This window comes from Notothenia rossii, assembly GCF_949606895.1.
Source record: "Notothenia rossii genome assembly, chromosome: 4".
NCBI classification, from domain to species: Eukaryota; Metazoa; Chordata; class Actinopteri; order Perciformes; family Nototheniidae; genus Notothenia; species Notothenia rossii.
Window position 1 is genome coordinate 75977166 of NC_136902.1, and position 17686 is coordinate 75994851.

A 17686-nucleotide genomic window follows, 5' to 3' on the forward strand; every position below is an offset into this window, starting at 1 on the left:
TAATTTCTGGTCTGGTCGCAGCTGTTAAAGTGAGACATGGTAATATTAAGAGCTGTACTACCACGGCCCTTTCACAAGATGAATAAACAAAACCTGTTTTTACACCATGAGGTAGTTAAAACTGTGGCCACTCCTTGGCCACCTCAAAGATTGTGGAAAAACAGACAAAATGTGCACATGATCAAATGCCTTCTTGCTGCAAAGATTGTCCTCATTACCTCACAGTTCACTCTCCAAGGGACAGAGATCAAATTGAGCAATATTTCCTGGAGGCAGCTCGTTGATTTTCACATGTAATTACCTATATTTTGCCAACTTTAGACCACCTTTACCTTTATCTCCAAAACGTTTCTACTATTTGTCAAACTGCAGGGAAAATGTAACAATAGATGCTTTGTTCAACCAGCAATTCCTGCCTGAGTACTCTCCATGTTTCCATCCAACAGCAAAGTTGTCCATCTCCACTCCAGGAACCAATGTGAGGCCACATCTGTATAGTCACTCAAGTCAGTGATTCTAGTCAAATATATTCTCAATTTCTTTTGTGATTTTTATATATTTATTTATATTTATTTTATCTTATACATGTTACTCATTCAAGGCCCCTATTTCTCAGTTGGAATTGAATTAGTTCTCTATATGATACTTAACCGTCAAGATTGATAGTGATATTGAAATGTAGGAATTCTACTTAAATTGAATGTGCAATGTATGTTTTCATATATCTGGTTTAGAGTAATGCCTGAATTAATTATGACAAACTGAGGAAGATTTAGAGTTATGTGAGAAAAGTGACGATAAAGTCGGTAGGCGAGAAAAACAAGAGAAGGGTGAGATGTATTTCTCTCTGTGGTAGGAATTCCATACTTAAAGTTGAACATGGAAACTGAGATCTCAAGGGAGGATGCCTGGGAGCTCAGCAGTCTGAGACAGTACCTCTCTGTAAGCTCAGCGAGTCTGTCTTATTATTTTTGATGCTGCAAACTTGGCAACTAGTCAAATCCTCCAGAAAATGAAGTGAAGCACTTACTTCATTTTTGCTCCAATCCAAGCTTATGTCTGGGAAGCTATTTTCAAATAACCTAAGTGGGTTTTCCGTTACACCCCGGGTCTTGCTGATGGACACACACATTTGCTTGTACAGTATATCGGCATCTCCTTAAGTACCTCTGGTGTTGTTGGAATTTCACACCAGCTTTTCAGAATCCACACACCCACCTTCTGACCACAAGTAAGAAAGATTCATCTTTGCACCTCTCTCCCAGGTAGGATGTGTCATGCTGTGATATTGGTTCCAAATTTCTCAAACCCTTTCTTCCCCAGAGAAGACGCTGTTTTACCAATAGCATAACACATATAGAAAATATATAAAACATAAAACATATAAGAAAGGTAAAGGAAAGTTTCAGGTGTAATTTTTCAACTTGAATGAGAGCCCTCAAGGTTTTTGTCTTCTTCACATATTCCCTGTTAGTGTCAAAAGTGAGCCTTAAGGAGCCAGGTATAAGGACAAAGGCGTGATCATAAATCAAACCAATTGTAACCATAAATTGTCCAAAGCTAACAGTAAGTGGATACTGCAACCATTAAATCTAAGAAGGGCCTAATAAATAAAATAAAAAGAAAGGCACCCAGGTTTTGTATGTTTATCCTAAAGCATGGGATACACTTTTTAATGGGACCACATCCCTCAGTTTCTGTCCTGAGGGCAGTGGAAGTACGTCAGTGGGGGTTGTGAGAAGTGATCGGGTGCAGATGTGGTCCTTTAGACCCCAGAGAGTAACCAGGTGGACTGCTGGAGCCCACTGCAGTATACCTAACCTTCCTCACTTCAGTCACGCAAACACCAAACTAAAAACATCAAAGCTATTTTAAATGACTGAGTCTCAAAGGGGGGGGAAAGCTTTTAAACAAGCCAGCTCACCCAATTAGGCTGCATCAACATTGTGGCACTGCTACTTTACAGCAGAGGCTGAAGTTTCAGTCTGACAGGTTTAGCTTTTCCACGATACAAAGTTCACTGATAAATTAGTAAAGCTAAGTGGGATGAGTCTTTTTTTTATTGAAGCTTGCACATCTTTACTGAAATGAGGGAACAATGTCGTACACTTCTCTCTTCCCCCAGCTGTGCAAATGAAGTCTTCTGTATTTCTACTGTTTGATAGTTTCTCGTACTTCTTTGAAATGTTACCAGGACAAGAACACAAAGTTGGAGGTCTGTTGTGAAAAGAAAGTCAGGAATTTGCAAATTACATTCCTTCACTCAGACACATATGGGGTCAGCATTTCCTCTGTGCTTCTGGAAATAAAGTTTAATTTACCACTCTGCAGTAAAGTCAATGTGTAATTTAGATGCAATCTGGAGGAGCTGTAACACCGCTGAGGAAACACTAAACACCTATAAATAAAACAACGAGACAGGAGCAAGAGCCTTAGACTTGGACAGCACTGTGAAAAAGCTTTCTCAGATACTCGAGGATGTGTTTCCCATACAGACAATTTTGTAGAAATGTGTTAGCTGTGATGTAATTATCTCTTAACCTTTTATATGACAATATGTTTTACCTATTGTCATGTATTCACACATTAAACATTTATAAAAATAGAACAAAAATAAAAAAAAGTCTCATATCCTGTTATCCCAATGAGAACCAAGAGATGGCATCAAAAGCTTCAATAATTAAACTGTGTTTCTAAATTATTTAGGGTTTAAATGTGAGTGTCATGTCCACATCAAGGGCCACAGTGAAGTCAATTTACATGACATCATTTAAACCTCCTGCTGTGGTTTTCCTACTCTACATGAATGTCTTAATGGCACCCACCAACTTCAGATGATGCGATGATATCATAGGAAAAACAGACCCTCATTATAGCTCACCGGTTGTTACTAAAGTCACGTTTGCTTCTTGAATCATAGAAGTTGCTTTAGATATTCCCTTAAGCAGTTTTCTATCACCTACTTTTCTGACATATTGTTTTAATATTTAGTTTCAAGAAAACAATTGGAATGTCTTAGTTTCACAAACAAAAACTTTGGTTCCGGCAAAATACCTTACAAGGTTTTAGTTATGGCTCTTCAGAATTAAGGCAGGGTATAGACACACGTTAGCTCATAAAGAAAGTCAGTTTCCATTTTTTTTTTTTTCATCAAGTCCATTTTATCTACATATCCCTTGAACCCCCAAAATCAAGCCCCTCTTCCCCAGAGGCTTCTTTTTCCAATCAATCGCTGATGGGCTCAGAAATTGCATTCACAGTATTTTCCTCTCTTCTAGTTTTTCATGACGTTGAACTTTCACACATGTATTAACAGCTGAAGCTGACACATTTGCCCTTGTCCTTTGGTCTATCGGCTGCCCCTCTGTGTGCACACAGGTATCTGCTGAGCAAACAGAGACAACCTGTCAAATATGCCAGGTATCTTAGACCGGCCAGCCCCTCAAAGGGAGCCGTTATCCCTTTTTTTCAAAATGTTCATGCCACAGCTCTGAATCCTGCTTTCTCCGGCCAAACATCAGCACCCAGGATGAGAATCTAAAGGAGGAATGCCACTGCTGACAGGTGCCAGAGGCCCTCAAAAAAGCGGTTCCTGCTTTTCCTCATTACCAAGGTGACCATCCACTGCCTCACCACAGGGTGGTTGTGCTTTGAGCTAGTTTTCTATTGCAAAACAGTTTCGAGCATTCACACAAATTCCTATGACAATTGTCGCATTGACATGTAAAGTAGAGATGAGATCAGTGAGATTAAAGTTGTGAGCTATAAAACCAAAGCTATAAAGAGGAAAACCCTAACACATTCTTGAGGAATGTGAAATTAGGCGATTGGGTGTGTTTGTCACTGTATGAGACCCTTGAGTGATTTGATCAATTGTTATTATTCCAACTTAATATTTGCAAAATGACAAGAACTTGCACCAAACATATATGCAGTTTAAAATTACAACTAAATCTTGTGTCGAACTGGAGGGATATATTTGTGAAAAGAGGCCAGGTTGAGTTTAGTAGGCCATTCACTGATCACTGATGAATATGCCAGACCGAAGAGATGAGCAGTGATTTGTAGCACTACCCAAATAAAAGCAGTTGCTAGGAAAACATCGATGTGAGCAATAAAAATGAGGCTCAAGATGGAATCAACTACATCATTCACCGGTAGAAACTAAAGCTCAGACGCTGTGTGTGTGTGTGTGTGTGTGTGTGTGTGTGTGTGTGTGTGTGTGTGTGTGTGTGTGTGTGTGTGTGTGTGTGTGTGTGTGTGTGTGTGTGTGTGTGTGTGTGTGTGTGTGTGTGTGTGTGTGTGTGTGTGTGTGTGTGTGTGTGTGTGTGTTTGGGTGTCTGCAGTTTTGACACAGACGGTCAACACACCCATACTGGACACATGGGGCTCATGAGAAGTGAAGGAATGTACTTAAGTCAGCAGTTACCGATGTAAAGCCCTCACAACGCCCCTAAAGCAGAGAAACTAGGAGCCATTGTAGAATAAACCGTCCATTTCAATACACTATTATCATCGGCTATGAATAATTCTTTACACTCTCATGGTACATGACAGTAAATGTGGTTTCAGCCTCAATAAACGCTAGAATCACTTGGGCTCACACTTCTTTTTGGTTATATTCCCCTTCCCCTCCACACTGTATGAGCTGCTATGGATTTGTCCATGTGGACTACCATATGGGAGGCAGACTCGCTGGAACCTACACTGAACAGCACACTAGCAGCAGTAGCCAAGGAAACCTTACACTTTCAAAACAAAGTGTGGCCCACACATTTCAACTATCCGAGTGGAAGCTAATTTGTAAGCCTGCTAATTAAATGTACACACGTAAACATTCACACATAAAGACAAAGACAGCCACAAACAAACCACAAGCAAGGACCTCCCTGGTTACGTTTTTCGCGCTATGAGGTAATAAGTTCCTAGTCTTACATCTTCCTACCTGTCACAGTGACAACATAATCAAGTGTGGACTGTTTGTAAGGGTCAGGGGTCACAGTTTACCCGCATCAAACTTGTTTTTTAGACCACAGCTGTTACAGCTCTGTGTCTGTTTTTAGCTTGATGTTTGACTTCAAACACCAGAGTTTCTTTTCATAACCTTTTCCATAACTTCATATTCACTGTTGTGAAAAAATACTCTCGAAAGGCCATGTAAAGACAGGGTTATTTTTGCACAAAGCAGGCCCACTAAAGCTAATACCCCACATGCAAAGAGGAAATGAAGTTTTTTCCCCCTTCACTCGTCAGCTACATCATCGCCACAGTAGCTGCCTTTAAGCAGGCATGTGGTCTGAGATTGGCAGGTCAAGGTGTGTGTGTGTGTGTGTGTGTGTGTGTGTGTGTGTGTGTGTGTGTGTGTGTGTGTGTGTGTGTGTGTGTGTGTGTGTGTGTGTGTGTGTGTGTGTGTGTGTGTGTGTGTGTGTGTGTGTGTGTGTGTGTGTGTGTGTGTGTTGACAGGGCTCAGATGGGTTTAAATAGAAATCCAGTCAAGTCTTGTGTTACGTTCTCTCTATTTCCTTCCCTCCTTTCTTCCTGTCTGTCTGGAACAGAGCTGAAAAGGATGTGTGTTTTTGTACGTGTGCATACTTTATATTGCAGCTTATGTCTGCATGTGTGTGTCTGCAACTGTGCCTTCACACACAATTTGATTGTGTATTTTTTGCAAATGATTAATGTAAATTTACAACTTTATTACAAGAAGTAGGGTTACACAGTGTTCCCTTTCCTGGATAAATATGATATTAGAGCATGCTTATCAAACATGGAAAATAGATTGATTGCTTGACCAACTCATATCAGACCTGAGGTGAAGCCATTGGCATTCGACAAGGAATAGAAGCAATAGAAAGAAGAAAAGTGGAACAATAGAGAGATTACCTAAAAGACATGCATATAGTCTTAAACTGAAAAGCAGCAGTGCTGTCAGGTCCTCAAGGAGAGCGCATTGATGCAGTAGCCTACTGATCAGACCCAGATGTGTAAAGATCATAGCTGTGCGAAACATGACTGCATGTAAATATGAAGGATCATGTATATGACTACATTTAGATGGTGTGAAAGGCTACAGCCTAGACAGAAAGAGCATGTGCATGTGCAGAGACTTTCAGATAAGAATTTATTTGGGAAGTGAGTTCTGCTGACTTTGCCAATCTTGCCCTTGACGCAGTAAATGAGGCATTGCTGTGTTAACTCCTCTCGCACTCAATAGAAAGAAGGGCAGGAGGCCTTTAGGGTCATGTGACATGCAATATTACACCCAGAGTGATGGTTGATGTGACAACAGCACGTTTGTATCTTTACAAACAAGATTATAGAGAAAACTATGCTCTTACATCAGACACTGAACATAACTTCTGGGTACAATCCATATTTTGTCAGGACAGGACTATGTTTGCAATGGGTTATAACTAATAACAATTTGGGGAAGTGTCCTCGTGTTTCCTAGATCTAAGGGTGAAACCACGAAAAATGGGAACAAATGTCTGTTTCACAACATGAACATGTTTTAAAGACCACACAGTGAAAAACCTTCACAAACATTAGAAATTAGAGGAATATTTGAAAAATGAAAATTGAATGTTTTGTTAGCAGTTAAGCCAAAAACTTCTTTATATTTTTTCCACTTTGAAACAGAAGGGTTTTACTGCCATATGCTCCCAATCTGTTTTTTGTTTAAAAGGAATTGCATTGTATTTTTGTAATAATCTTATTTGCGCTTTAGTCTCTTAAGTTAGCAACAATTAGTATTGCTTTATCCTAGTGCATGCTGGGATAGGCTGCAGTAAACGTTCACCTAGCAGAGGAACACGACAAGGATGTTCTTCAATGACTCATGGTGTTACAAATCCTTTTTATATTGCATGACCCTTACTGTTTCCTGTTTTTAATTCTCTGAAATCTGTTAATGTGTAATGCAATAATCATATACTGTAAAAACAAACATTGACAGACTCATTATTTAACTCATGCTGTTATTTCAAGTACCTGATGTATATAAATATAAGGATGCATAAAAGTGTACTAAGCCACTCTATTAAGTAATGCAGAAAAAATGGAGATTACACAATAATTGTAACCAAATGTAAAATAATTAGCTTGTTGTTAAGATCACTGTTAAGATCGCGGAAAAGGTAGGACCCAAATGCAGACTACAAAAAAGGTAAAAGGTCTAGCAACAAAAGCGAGCTTTATTTAAAAGCTGATAAACAAAAACATGGCATGAATCGAAAACATAGATAGCACAAGGTAGCATAAACACACAAAACTGACCGTGACCAACATGGAGGGAGACAGGAGAGACAAACAATGAACTGACAAGGGAACACAGGAAAAGACAAGACTAAATACAAAGAGGGGTAATCACAGGACGAGAAACAGCCGGGCAGGGGAGGTAGAAACACAAGGGCAACAGGTGAACACAATTAGACAATCAGACACAGGAGCAAAAACACAGGAAGGAAGACAAGAGACAGGGAGAACAAAATTACAAAATAACACCCAAAACAAGACAGACTAAACTGGTTGGTGTTTATCAGATATGTTCTGCTTGTGTTTCACTTGTGTTTAATCATGCACATAACTTAACTAAAGTATTTGTGTCTGTTGAAATAGATGTAGACGGTCTGCAGTCTTTCCTTGTGACAGGAAAGAAAATGGAGAAGTAAAAAAGAGAAAGTCTTCCTGCACAAACACGCAGTGGACAGAGGGTCAGTGTCACACCACATTTGTTGAGGACACAAAGAGAGAGGGACCAAAGAACTGCATTTGAATTTTGATTGGACTTCACTGACTCACATCAACACCTCTAACAGGTCAGGCACATAGTCAGATATATTGTAAATGTAATAAAAAACCTCTTTAAAAACTGCTTTTAGAAAATGTATATGGTTAAATGGTTTTTATATTATTTTCTTTCAGACATCTTTCAACATACATTTAACATATGCACATTGTTATCTTAGATTGCTCTATAATGTTTGTGTTTTTAAACATTTTTGTCCAACTTCTGTTCATTTGGTAATATACAGTAAATCTTTCACTTTATCATGACAAATGAATTAAGAAATTATCAGACTTAACTCCAAAGTCAAAATGTTGTTGGTATCTTTGTTTGTTTGAAATCATAATGAGAAACCAAAAGTTGCGTTCAATTTTTCAGGCAACACTCATGGAGACAAATACAACTTCCCCCCCGCTCCCTGGCAGTCACAGCTTCAACAACAGCACTTGTTCCCGTGACAACCTTCTGAAGACCGTGTTTTTTCCGGTTCTTTACTCCTTTCTCTTCCTGCTGGGGCTTGTGCTCAACGGCGTGGCTGTGTGGGTGTTTTTTCGCATCCCCTCAAAGTCTCACTTCATCATATACCTGAAGAATATTGTTGTTGCAGATGTCATCATGACCTTCACATTCCCTTTCAAGGTTTGTTTTAACTGGTACTCTTCATTTATGAGGCACACTTTAACTTTATTTAAGTTGTAACATATTACTTTATTATTGGCAATTTAACCAGATTAGTTTTCATCTTTCATCATTAAGTGGGTCAGCCAGACATATTCAAGTCATTGATAAATACTTCTTTACTTTGGATTGGGCATACATTCTGCAGTTATAGATGGTAATAACTTGTTGATAGAGGCTTATAAACACACATTTCAACCTTATAAGTGGTATTATTTAAGGGTCAGGTGATTTTCAGTTTCTAAAATCCTGTTAGAAAATATTAGGTATCCACAATTATAAATGAATAATCATTAATAAATAATCGATCAAGTCTTCACTTGGTCATTTTATTCAAAGGAAGTATTGTATAAATTGATTGTGCACCAGATACTCTTCAGCTAAAAAGATGAAGATAATGTCCAGCGAAAGACAGATAACAAACTGAAACTACGTTTTACAACTTGGCAACCATTGTTGTAAATACTGGTGCATAATTGAGTTATAATACATTGTAAAATGACTAGAATAAATTGCAAAATAACAATATTATTAAATAGCAAATAGAAAAGTCCTTGATAAAGTGAGGGTTATAATGAAGTTGTTAACTGATCAACAAATATAATGCACAGTATGGCTTGTATTTAAATGCTCAGTGATCTTACTTTTTTATATTTAATGTTCTGTTCCTGCAGGTATTATCAGATTCCAACATGGCTTCCACTGGGCTGCGCATATTTGTGTGTCGGGTCTCCTCAGTGCTCTTCTACCTTACCATGTACATCAGCATCCTCTTCTTCGGCCTCATCAGCATCGATCGCTGCATAAAGACCCTCAGGCCCTTCAGGGGGACAAATGCAGCTCGATTGGTTCGTCGCAAGCTGCTTTCAGGAGCCATCTGGATCTTTCTGCTCGTTCTCTGTTTGCCCAATGTGATCCTGACATGTGAAACACCAAAGTCTCCATATTTTAAGTGTGGGGACCTGAAGACAGAGGCTGGGCTGTACTGGCACCAGGTGGTCAATCATGTCTGTCAAGTTATTTTCTGGGGCAACCTGGTGACGGTGATAATATCCTACACTTTAATCACCAAAGAGTTGTACAGGTCCTACTCCCGCAGCACTGGAGGGACAATAAGTCGAGCACCAAGTGGGGCCTCAACTCGGAAACCCCACCAGGCCAAAAGAAAAATGAGTGCTAATGTGTTCCTGGTTCTGGCAGTGTTCTTTGTGTGCTTTGTGCCTTTTCACTTTGCCCGCGTGCCGTACACCATGAGCCAGACCCAAGGGGTTCTCTTTGACTGTAAACTCAAACTCTTCTTCTTTCAGCTGAAGGAAAGTACGCTCTTCCTCTCTTCCTTAAACTCTGTTTTGGACCCTCTCATCTACTTTTTCCTCTGTAAGTCTTTCAGGACCACCTTGTTCAAGACCCTGCAACTGGCTCCTGGAACCTGCAGCAGGCTCACAGGGAGGGGCTCAGAGGACACAGTGAGCACTATCTGAGAGACTCTTCTGTCTGTACATAAAATCCACCGGACATGATAAAGACTTTTGTTTATAGTATCTGTGTGTACTGTGATGATGTCTTCTTTTCAAGTATTGGAAACAATTGTTTTGTTTCTATGATCATTAGAGAAATACAGTAGGTAAAATATATTTCGTTAAATGTCATAATCAACATGCTGATCATCACAAAATGATTATAACACTATCCCTTTCAGTTTTATCATTGTTATTAAAAGCAATGAACTTTTAAGTAATTGTGTGTGGAAAGTACACATATATTGCCAAAGTTGAAACATTTGTAAAAACACTTTAAACATTTTTGTAGTATATGTTTCTGCAGTCGTTGATTCATACCTGAAAAACCAACACTGGTATGTTTTCTTTCAGTTCTGTATTCCAAATTATAACTACACGAAGTTCCTCTTCTATGTTTTCATTTTTGCTCATTTTGAAAACAATATACTATATTCCTATAATAAAAAAGTCAACCTGTAAATTAAAGTCCTTTAAATGATCTGATCTGTTAATTTTTGCATGCTGCATGAAGGTATTGCTGTTTAGTGTAAGCATTCAGTGATTCTTCAGGACAATCATACTGTATACAGTAGATAGATGTAATTCTGTACAGTTTTGCTACTAAGAAGCATCCTTATCTGAGTAAGTATAAAAAGGATACAGGGGTTTCCAAATGACTGCGTTATTTGACCGTTATTGCCTCATGTTACAACCACTTGCCAAACCATTGGAGCTTAGCGGTTTTAAAGAAATGAATATAGAAACAAAAAAGAGGAAATATGGGTATACTGTAGTGGTAATGTTGTTTATTGCTGTGCCTGTTGTGTGATATCATGCACATTTTCAGTTTACATAGAAAAAATACACTTAACGAGCTGTAAGCACTTTCACATCACTTGTCACACGCACTTAAAATATGTTGTTTGTGCAGAAAAGATCAATCCTGAAATCCAATCCAATAAGTATTGGATTTCATAAACTGACCAATAAACATTTGAATTTGCTATAGTGAAGTTTGTCAATCAAGTAAATATGAAACAAGCAAAGCAAAAGAATAATTACAAACTACAGCACATTGGAGTAGAGCGACTTGGGACAGATGTTCAAGCAGTGAAGCCTGATAACACATGGCTTACCAAAATCTATTTGATTTGAATCCTCTTTGACCCATCAGCAACTCACTTCCCGACCACAGCAACTCATAGATTTGCATCTGTGTGGTGAATTGGATGAAATTGTGAGATGTGTTTTGTAAAGGTGTTAATCTAGCAGGCTGTGGAGTGAAGGAGCTAACCAATACTGGTGAGTAACTTCATAGAATGTATTGTTTCACTTTTTTAGGGCAAACTTTTGATTGATGGAATATTCCATATAAGTCAAACTTTCTAACTGTTTAGAAAGCCTATAGTATTTAGAAATGTAATAGCCTGGGAATAATGATCACTTTAATATAATATAGTTAACTGTATCCATTCTGAACAACTTAAGTTAGCCTTGACCAGTAAAATCTCTCAAAGTGACATTGTCTTAAGCATAAATACTGTGTGTGGACTATGGTCTAAATTATATATATATATAATGTATATAACTTAACCACATTTGTATCTATGTTCTTACATTTCTGTAATGACGTTTGGAAAAATGCAGCTATCCCATGCTGTCAATATACTGAAAAGGTAAATCCAGGTAAAACTCTAAATGATCAAACCTAAATCAAAACCTTTCACAAGGTAAACACATATCTATTGTTAAAGGGGGGCTTTGCTAACCAGGCTCTAAAAGGCATTTCAGTGTTGTATACACATGTGATAAAACAACTACAAAATGTTTTTATGTTTTTGTTTTTCACTTTACTTAGCATGTAGAAAACAGATCCAACAACTTCTGTCAGTCAGTGTAAAGAGTGTAAGTGTCAGGTTCAGTGTCAAGGATGCATTCAAATGCACTGGTTAAGCATTCAAAATCAATTCATAGTAGCAAATGTCTTTTAAACCATAATGACAAATGCAAATCAGGTTCAACCAAACATTTAAAACAGTAGTTCTTCTAAGTCTTAAACAAATCATGAGCAGGGAGAAACATAACACAGCGCTCTGGTCTTCACCTCAGCGACACATTTGCTTTGAACCCCCTATATATCTTACTCACACCACTAAATCAATACCAATAAACCCTTCTAGCAAATTGAATTTTCAGTTTTAATGTCCAATCACAGTTGTCAAAAAGTTAAAACTAATTTTGATTAAGTTTTTCTTTGATTCCAGATGGTATGATGGAGTCCAACAACACAGCAGCCTTCTCCTCTGGTTGTGCATCTATCAGCCTTGTGACAGTAGATATGGCGGTCTCCTACCTTTACTTCTTCATGTTCCCTATTGCACTATTGCTGAATGGGGTAGCAGCATGGGTGTCTTTGCACCTCCGGTCCACATCCACTTTCATAGTGTATCTGAAAAACCTGGTAGCTGCTGACCTGCTGATGACCCTGATGCTCCCGCTAATGGCAGCTAGTATGCTACCTGGAGCATCAATTCAGTTAAGGGCTTTTGCTTGCCGCTACTCTAATGTCATTTTCTACTGCTGTTTGTACACAAGTATTGCTTTAATGGGTCTTATCAGCCTTGATCGCTTCTTCAAAATTGTTAGACCATGCGGCAAGTTCCTGGGACAAAATGTGATCTTCAGTTTTGTCATGTCCACCTTGGTTTGGGTTGTGATATTTGGTGGTACAGCCGTCCCAACTATCATTCTAACAGACCAGAATCCTGTTAATACAACAGGAGATTTCTGTGATTCCCTAAAGAGTCCGGCTGGAGTGACTCTCAACACATTTGTGGTTCTATCTATGGAGAGTCTCTTTTGGATTGTCAGCATAGTGATTGTGTTTTGCTACATCTGCATCACCCTGAAAGTCCTGCAATCCTTCAGAAACTCTGGGAGCAACAACAGCCACGGAAAGACGAAGACCAAGCTGAGAGTCTTCCTGATCCTTCTTGTGTTTTTCGTGTGTTTTGTGCCTCTTCACGTTTTGCGTGTTCCGGTAACAATGGATGAAAAAATTGATGACTGTGTTAAAATGTGGGTGACGATTATCCATAAATTGTTCCTGTGGGTCTCTGCTACTAATTCCTGCCTGGACCCTCTTCTGTACATCTGCCTGTGCAGGGAGTACAGAGAGAAGCTGGTTGAACTGATGAAAGCTCGAGGAATCTGTGTAGGGTTATATTCAGGTAAAAATGCAGATGATTCCAAATCGAAAGAATAATGATTAGTCATAAATAAATTAGAGATAAATATGATGTTTTTAGTCACACATTAGGCTGTTGAAGTCTTTCAGCATTGATCGGTATGTTGTACTGCGCTCTAGTGGCCGGATAGGGATTAGCATGTGTTAAGACTAAAGGTCTATTAAGAGAGAGAAACATGGTAGAAAGAAAGCAGTGTGATACAACCTATAATAAAAGCGATAGGCAAATGTATTCTTTCTTTTTCTAAATGTACTGAGTTTAACCATTTTAACACACACAAATTATGTCAAGTCTCAGAGTTGTGCGTTCTTTTTGAAATGTAAGTAGGCTATATTTAATCTTTCTACCCACTTTTCTGTTCCCATATTCAGTTGTTATTGTTGGACCTGTATATCAATACATGTTTATTTAAAGATGTAATTTGTTTATTTTCTTGTGAAAGGGTCACTTTGATATAGTGTTACTATAAGCCAATTGTTTCAGTAAATATATATTACCAAAGCGTTACAGAATTAAAATGAACAGTGTGATTCAGATGAACTCAGTGTATTTCTTTCTGCTGCAAGAACATCAATGGCATCTTACAAAGTTCCGACCTATTTCAAGTCTTTAAATGAATGGTTACATCAAAATATTCTCTTTAAATCTTGTTAATTCAACTTTAATAGCTTCCCACAAAAGAGTTTTGCCCAATTGCCAGGAATTTCTGGTATTCTGTTTTTTGTGGTCTCAATAAATTGCTTTCTAAGTAATATAATGTGTCTCAAAGTTGATTGTTGTTTTATAGTATCAAGTGCCGAGAAATGAAAGGCAAAATGTAATACCAATGCACCCACTTTGTTGGTCACCTCAGTATTCTAGAGTCCAATTATAATTGCGGTTACTTTCCCATACCACATATTTTTAATTAATTAGATTGAAATGAAATTGAAACCCAGCCTCCTATATACATCTTCTTGGAAGATATTGCATCTTCTTTGTTTAACAACAAGCTCCTGTGTCTCCTATGGGACTATTTGTGAGACATTTGGTCAAATGATGCCACTTCCTGCAGAATCAGCTCTATAATGTTTGCAGGAACAAACATCCAAGAAAACAAGTATTTAAAAACACATGAGGATAAACAAATCATCAACATCTCTCAGAGGTAAAGTTGACTTGCTTTTACTGCTTACAAACAACACAATGATGGTGAGTGTGGAAACAAATGTTGCGTATTTTGCTTTCTAAATGACGCTCAGAGCTTAGGACAGGAACATTTGCTGTGCAAATGAGGATGTATACACATTATGTTAGAGGTTAGGTCAAATGTTCTGTAAACATATTAAATGCTTATAGCTTCATTTAGAAATGGTGATGCCTAAAGTACATGTGCATAACAAAGGGAGCAGGGGTGGCCTGAATCAAAACCTTCCATTCATCCAATCTCTCATTGGTGTTTCCTCTGCAGGCTGTCAGCCATATGATGTATGCTTTTGTCTAAGGACCAGGGAGTTTTCCATGTTTTTGCATAAGTCCTGATACATTGTCAGTCTTACCACAGCTGAATCGTTGATGTTTTTCCTAGGGAAATCCTTAAGTTCCTTAACACCTACCACGTCAGTTTACATTGTCAGGTCCATCTTGCAGCTTTGCCTTTGACTAGAGTGACTCAAGTCTTCAACTGTAAGTACTGAATATCAGAATATATGTTATTTGTATAATTTTTTCAAAATGTAGTATTAATGATAGCTGAATCTAAGACAAATATTTGTACATATCATAACATACTATGATACAAGTAGATCATAGTATTTGGACAAGTGACAAATATTATTGTTACTTCTTAACCTGATTTTAAAGTCTAAAATAACATTAAAGCCTTACTTGAGAATTTGTTTTCAGAATGTCTCATTTTGTTTGTTTTTAAATTCGATTTTTAAGTGAGTGTTAAAATATTAGGGAAAAGGTATATACTGTATAAGTTAAATACATTCAAAATTAAAAAAGTTTGTGTTAAAAGGATTGTTTGAAAACAAATGTATTTACACAACCATGTACTAAACACCACCCTTTTCTTTGCTTAGCCTGCAGCTCTGACTTGGATAAGTGCCGGATAGTGGATTCTCCCTTTGACAGTAAGCAGCAGAGTGAATGGAGAAAACAGAATAACAAGCTAACTCAGATAAATGATTTGCTGTTAAATGATTTCTCTGTGACACTAATTAAATTACAAAAATTGTCAATGGTTTAAATTATTTTTGCACTTATTCAGATGGACAGTGTGTTTAAAATGCATGATGCATAGCCTACATGAAGACAATATTAAATACCCGCTACTAAAATGTATTTTAAACTTTTCCATTCTCCTCAGGTGCAGAGATGACATGGAATCAAAAAACTCACAATGTGTCGGAGTGTGAAAGCTTTCCTAACAACCAACATGTGGTCACAGCGCTTTACTTTTTGATGTTCCCCTTAGCTTTGTTGCTGAATGGCGTGGCAGCCTGGGTGTCTCTGCACCTCAAGTCCACCTCTAACTTTGTGGTGTATCTGAAGAATCTGGTGGCTGCTGACATTATTATGACCTTAATCATGCCAATCAAAGCTGCACGAGACTTGCGGGATGTGCCGAAAACATTATACATTCTCTCATGTTATCTCAGTGCTGTTTTCTACAGTGCACTGTACGTCTGTGTCGCTTTTCTGGGTTGTATCAGTCTGGACCGTTTCTTCAAGATCATGACACCTAACAGCAAGTTGTTTAGTCAGAATCTGATCTTCAGCAAAGTGTTATCAGGCTTAATTTGGGTAACAGTTTTTGGATGCACAGCTTTACCAAATATATGTTTTAGTAAATTGGTGACCAATATGACAGAGATCAGCTCTTGTATGATACTGAAAGAACCGGTTGGACTTAAAATCCATGAAGTGATTGTGATCTTCCAGAATGCTTTCTTCTGGATTGTCAGTGTGGTCCTTGCTGTTTGCTACATCTCCATTGCAAACAAGGTAATCCGGTCTTTCCGGAACTCTGGCAGCAGCAACAACCAGGGACAGAAGAAGATCAAACTCCGTGTATTTCTAGTTGTTGTTGTGTTTTTTGTGTCATTTGGACCATACCATATTGTAAGGATCCCTTACACTTTCCAACAAGTTAACTATTCTTCTTTTACCGTCTGCAATATTTTAAGCAGTACGTTTACCAAGGAAATTAGCCTCTGGCTTGCCAGCACAAACATCTGCGTGGTCCCAGTTCTCTATGTCTTTCTGTGTCGGGAGTTCAAGGAGAAACTGGTTTCTATGATAAAAAACGTGTCCATCTCATTCAAAGCCTAAGCAGACACAGCTAAAGGCATTACACCACAAAGGTCATGAACATGCATTTTTAAGATCTAGTCTCAGAAAGGTCAAGATATTGTTTCACACATACAATGTTGTGCATTTAGTATTGACGTTGTGGTGTGAGGTTTTGTTTCTTGTCAGTGTGCCGCTCTAAATAGCTAGAAAAACATTTACAGGAAATACAATAAGGTTGGATGAGATAAACAGTATGAAACAATAGGGTGTTGTTATTATGATGTTTTTTTATGTCACAGTTTTGTATTGTGTCTGGAAGTTTAAACCATTAGGTGAATATAGTTTTAAAAGAGAGACTGTAAATGAGGATTCCATGCAAAGCAAGTTAGAAGAAAAAAAAGTTAACATTTGCATCTCAAACTGAAGACCTAAGATGTTTGTGGTGACAGTAAAAATAGGTCATGTCTTTTATACGTTTATTCAGATGTGCAATGTGTCCATTTTCCGGCTTGCTTGGCAGCATGTTAATAAGCGCAACATGAACGGTTATTGCAAATAATACATTTGTTTTATAGCTGCAAAAAAAAAAAAGGTAAAGTGAATAATAAAGCATGCTGTAAATCTTAAGAGTTGTTGTAATCATTCCTTAATACAAATTATACTGAGGTGCGATTCTGCTCGGTATTATAACCAACACTTTTCCCATTAAATACAATTATTTCAGTTGAGCTAACTTTTTCAATCACTGAACAGACCCTACAGGGTTTGCTGAGTTTTAAATTATGCAACAGAAACCAGGCCGCAGGGAAATGTGGTAATATGGAAATTCTTTCTTGACAGTGTGATTTTTACTAAAAGATGATGTGACCTGATCCTTTCGATTATGTATTACAGCAAGTAAATTGTGAGGAACTACAGTTAAAGAAAAATGCGTGTGACTTCTCAGCAAATGCTATCCCCTCTGACTTCATTTCTGGCAGAGATCTGAGCATAATCTCACAGGAAATCATGTTGTGTTCTCAAAATGCACTATTTTTATCAAGACAGCACTAAGGGAATCGTAGAAAGCAGAAATATGCTATCTCAAAAACAGGCTTACAGATGTCTGAAAATGTGGTCTTAGTAGTAAATGAAATAAAAACTATACAATTACACAAGTACATAAAAAAAAAAAACCTATTTGTAAATGTGTTGCC

The 17686-nt window shown here is 37.9% G+C and overlaps 3 protein-coding genes across 3 annotated transcripts; all 3 read left to right on the forward strand.

Moving 5' to 3' along the window:
* Positions 1–7668: 7668 nt before the first annotated feature.
* On the forward strand, positions 7669–10459 carry LOC307037662 (P2Y purinoceptor 12-like). Its single transcript, XM_079678721.1, has 3 exons — positions 7669–7817; positions 8165–8425; positions 9139–10459. The coding sequence occupies exons 2-3, from the start codon at positions 8174–8176 to the stop codon at positions 9943–9945; spliced, it is 1059 nt and encodes a 352-aa protein (XP_079534847.1). The 5' UTR covers positions 7669–7817; positions 8165–8173; the 3' UTR covers positions 9946–10459.
* Positions 10460–12147: 1688 nt separating this feature from the next.
* On the forward strand, positions 12148–13228 carry LOC307034932 (P2Y purinoceptor 13-like; the record flags this gene model as incomplete). The annotated part of the gene is made up of 1 exon (XM_079673857.1): positions 12148–13228. Exon 1 carries the CDS (start codon positions 12233–12235, stop codon positions 13226–13228), a length of 996 nt encoding a protein of 331 aa, XP_079529983.1. The 5' UTR covers positions 12148–12232.
* A 2220-nt stretch (positions 13229–15448) lies between these two features.
* Positions 15449–16568, forward strand: LOC307037495 (P2Y purinoceptor 13-like). Its single transcript, XM_079678398.1, has one exon. It carries the CDS (start codon positions 15573–15575, stop codon positions 16527–16529), a length of 957 nt encoding a protein of 318 aa, XP_079534524.1. The 5' UTR covers positions 15449–15572; the 3' UTR covers positions 16530–16568.
* The last annotated feature ends 1118 nt before the right edge of the window (positions 16569–17686 follow it).

Excerpts from the sequence above, each read along its gene's own strand:
- LOC307037495 (XM_079678398.1), top strand. The coding sequence starts at position 15,573 with ATGACATGGAATCAAAAAACTCACAATGTGTCGGAGTGTGAAAGCTTT.
- LOC307037662 (XM_079678721.1), top strand. The coding sequence starts at position 8,174 with ATGGAGACAAATACAACTTCCCCCCCGCTCCCTGGCAGTCACAGCTTC. Across the intron at positions 8,426-9,138 it reads CCTTCACATTCCCTTTCAAG|GTATTATCAGATTCCAACAT; the intron begins GTTTGTTTTAAC and ends CTGTTCCTGCAG.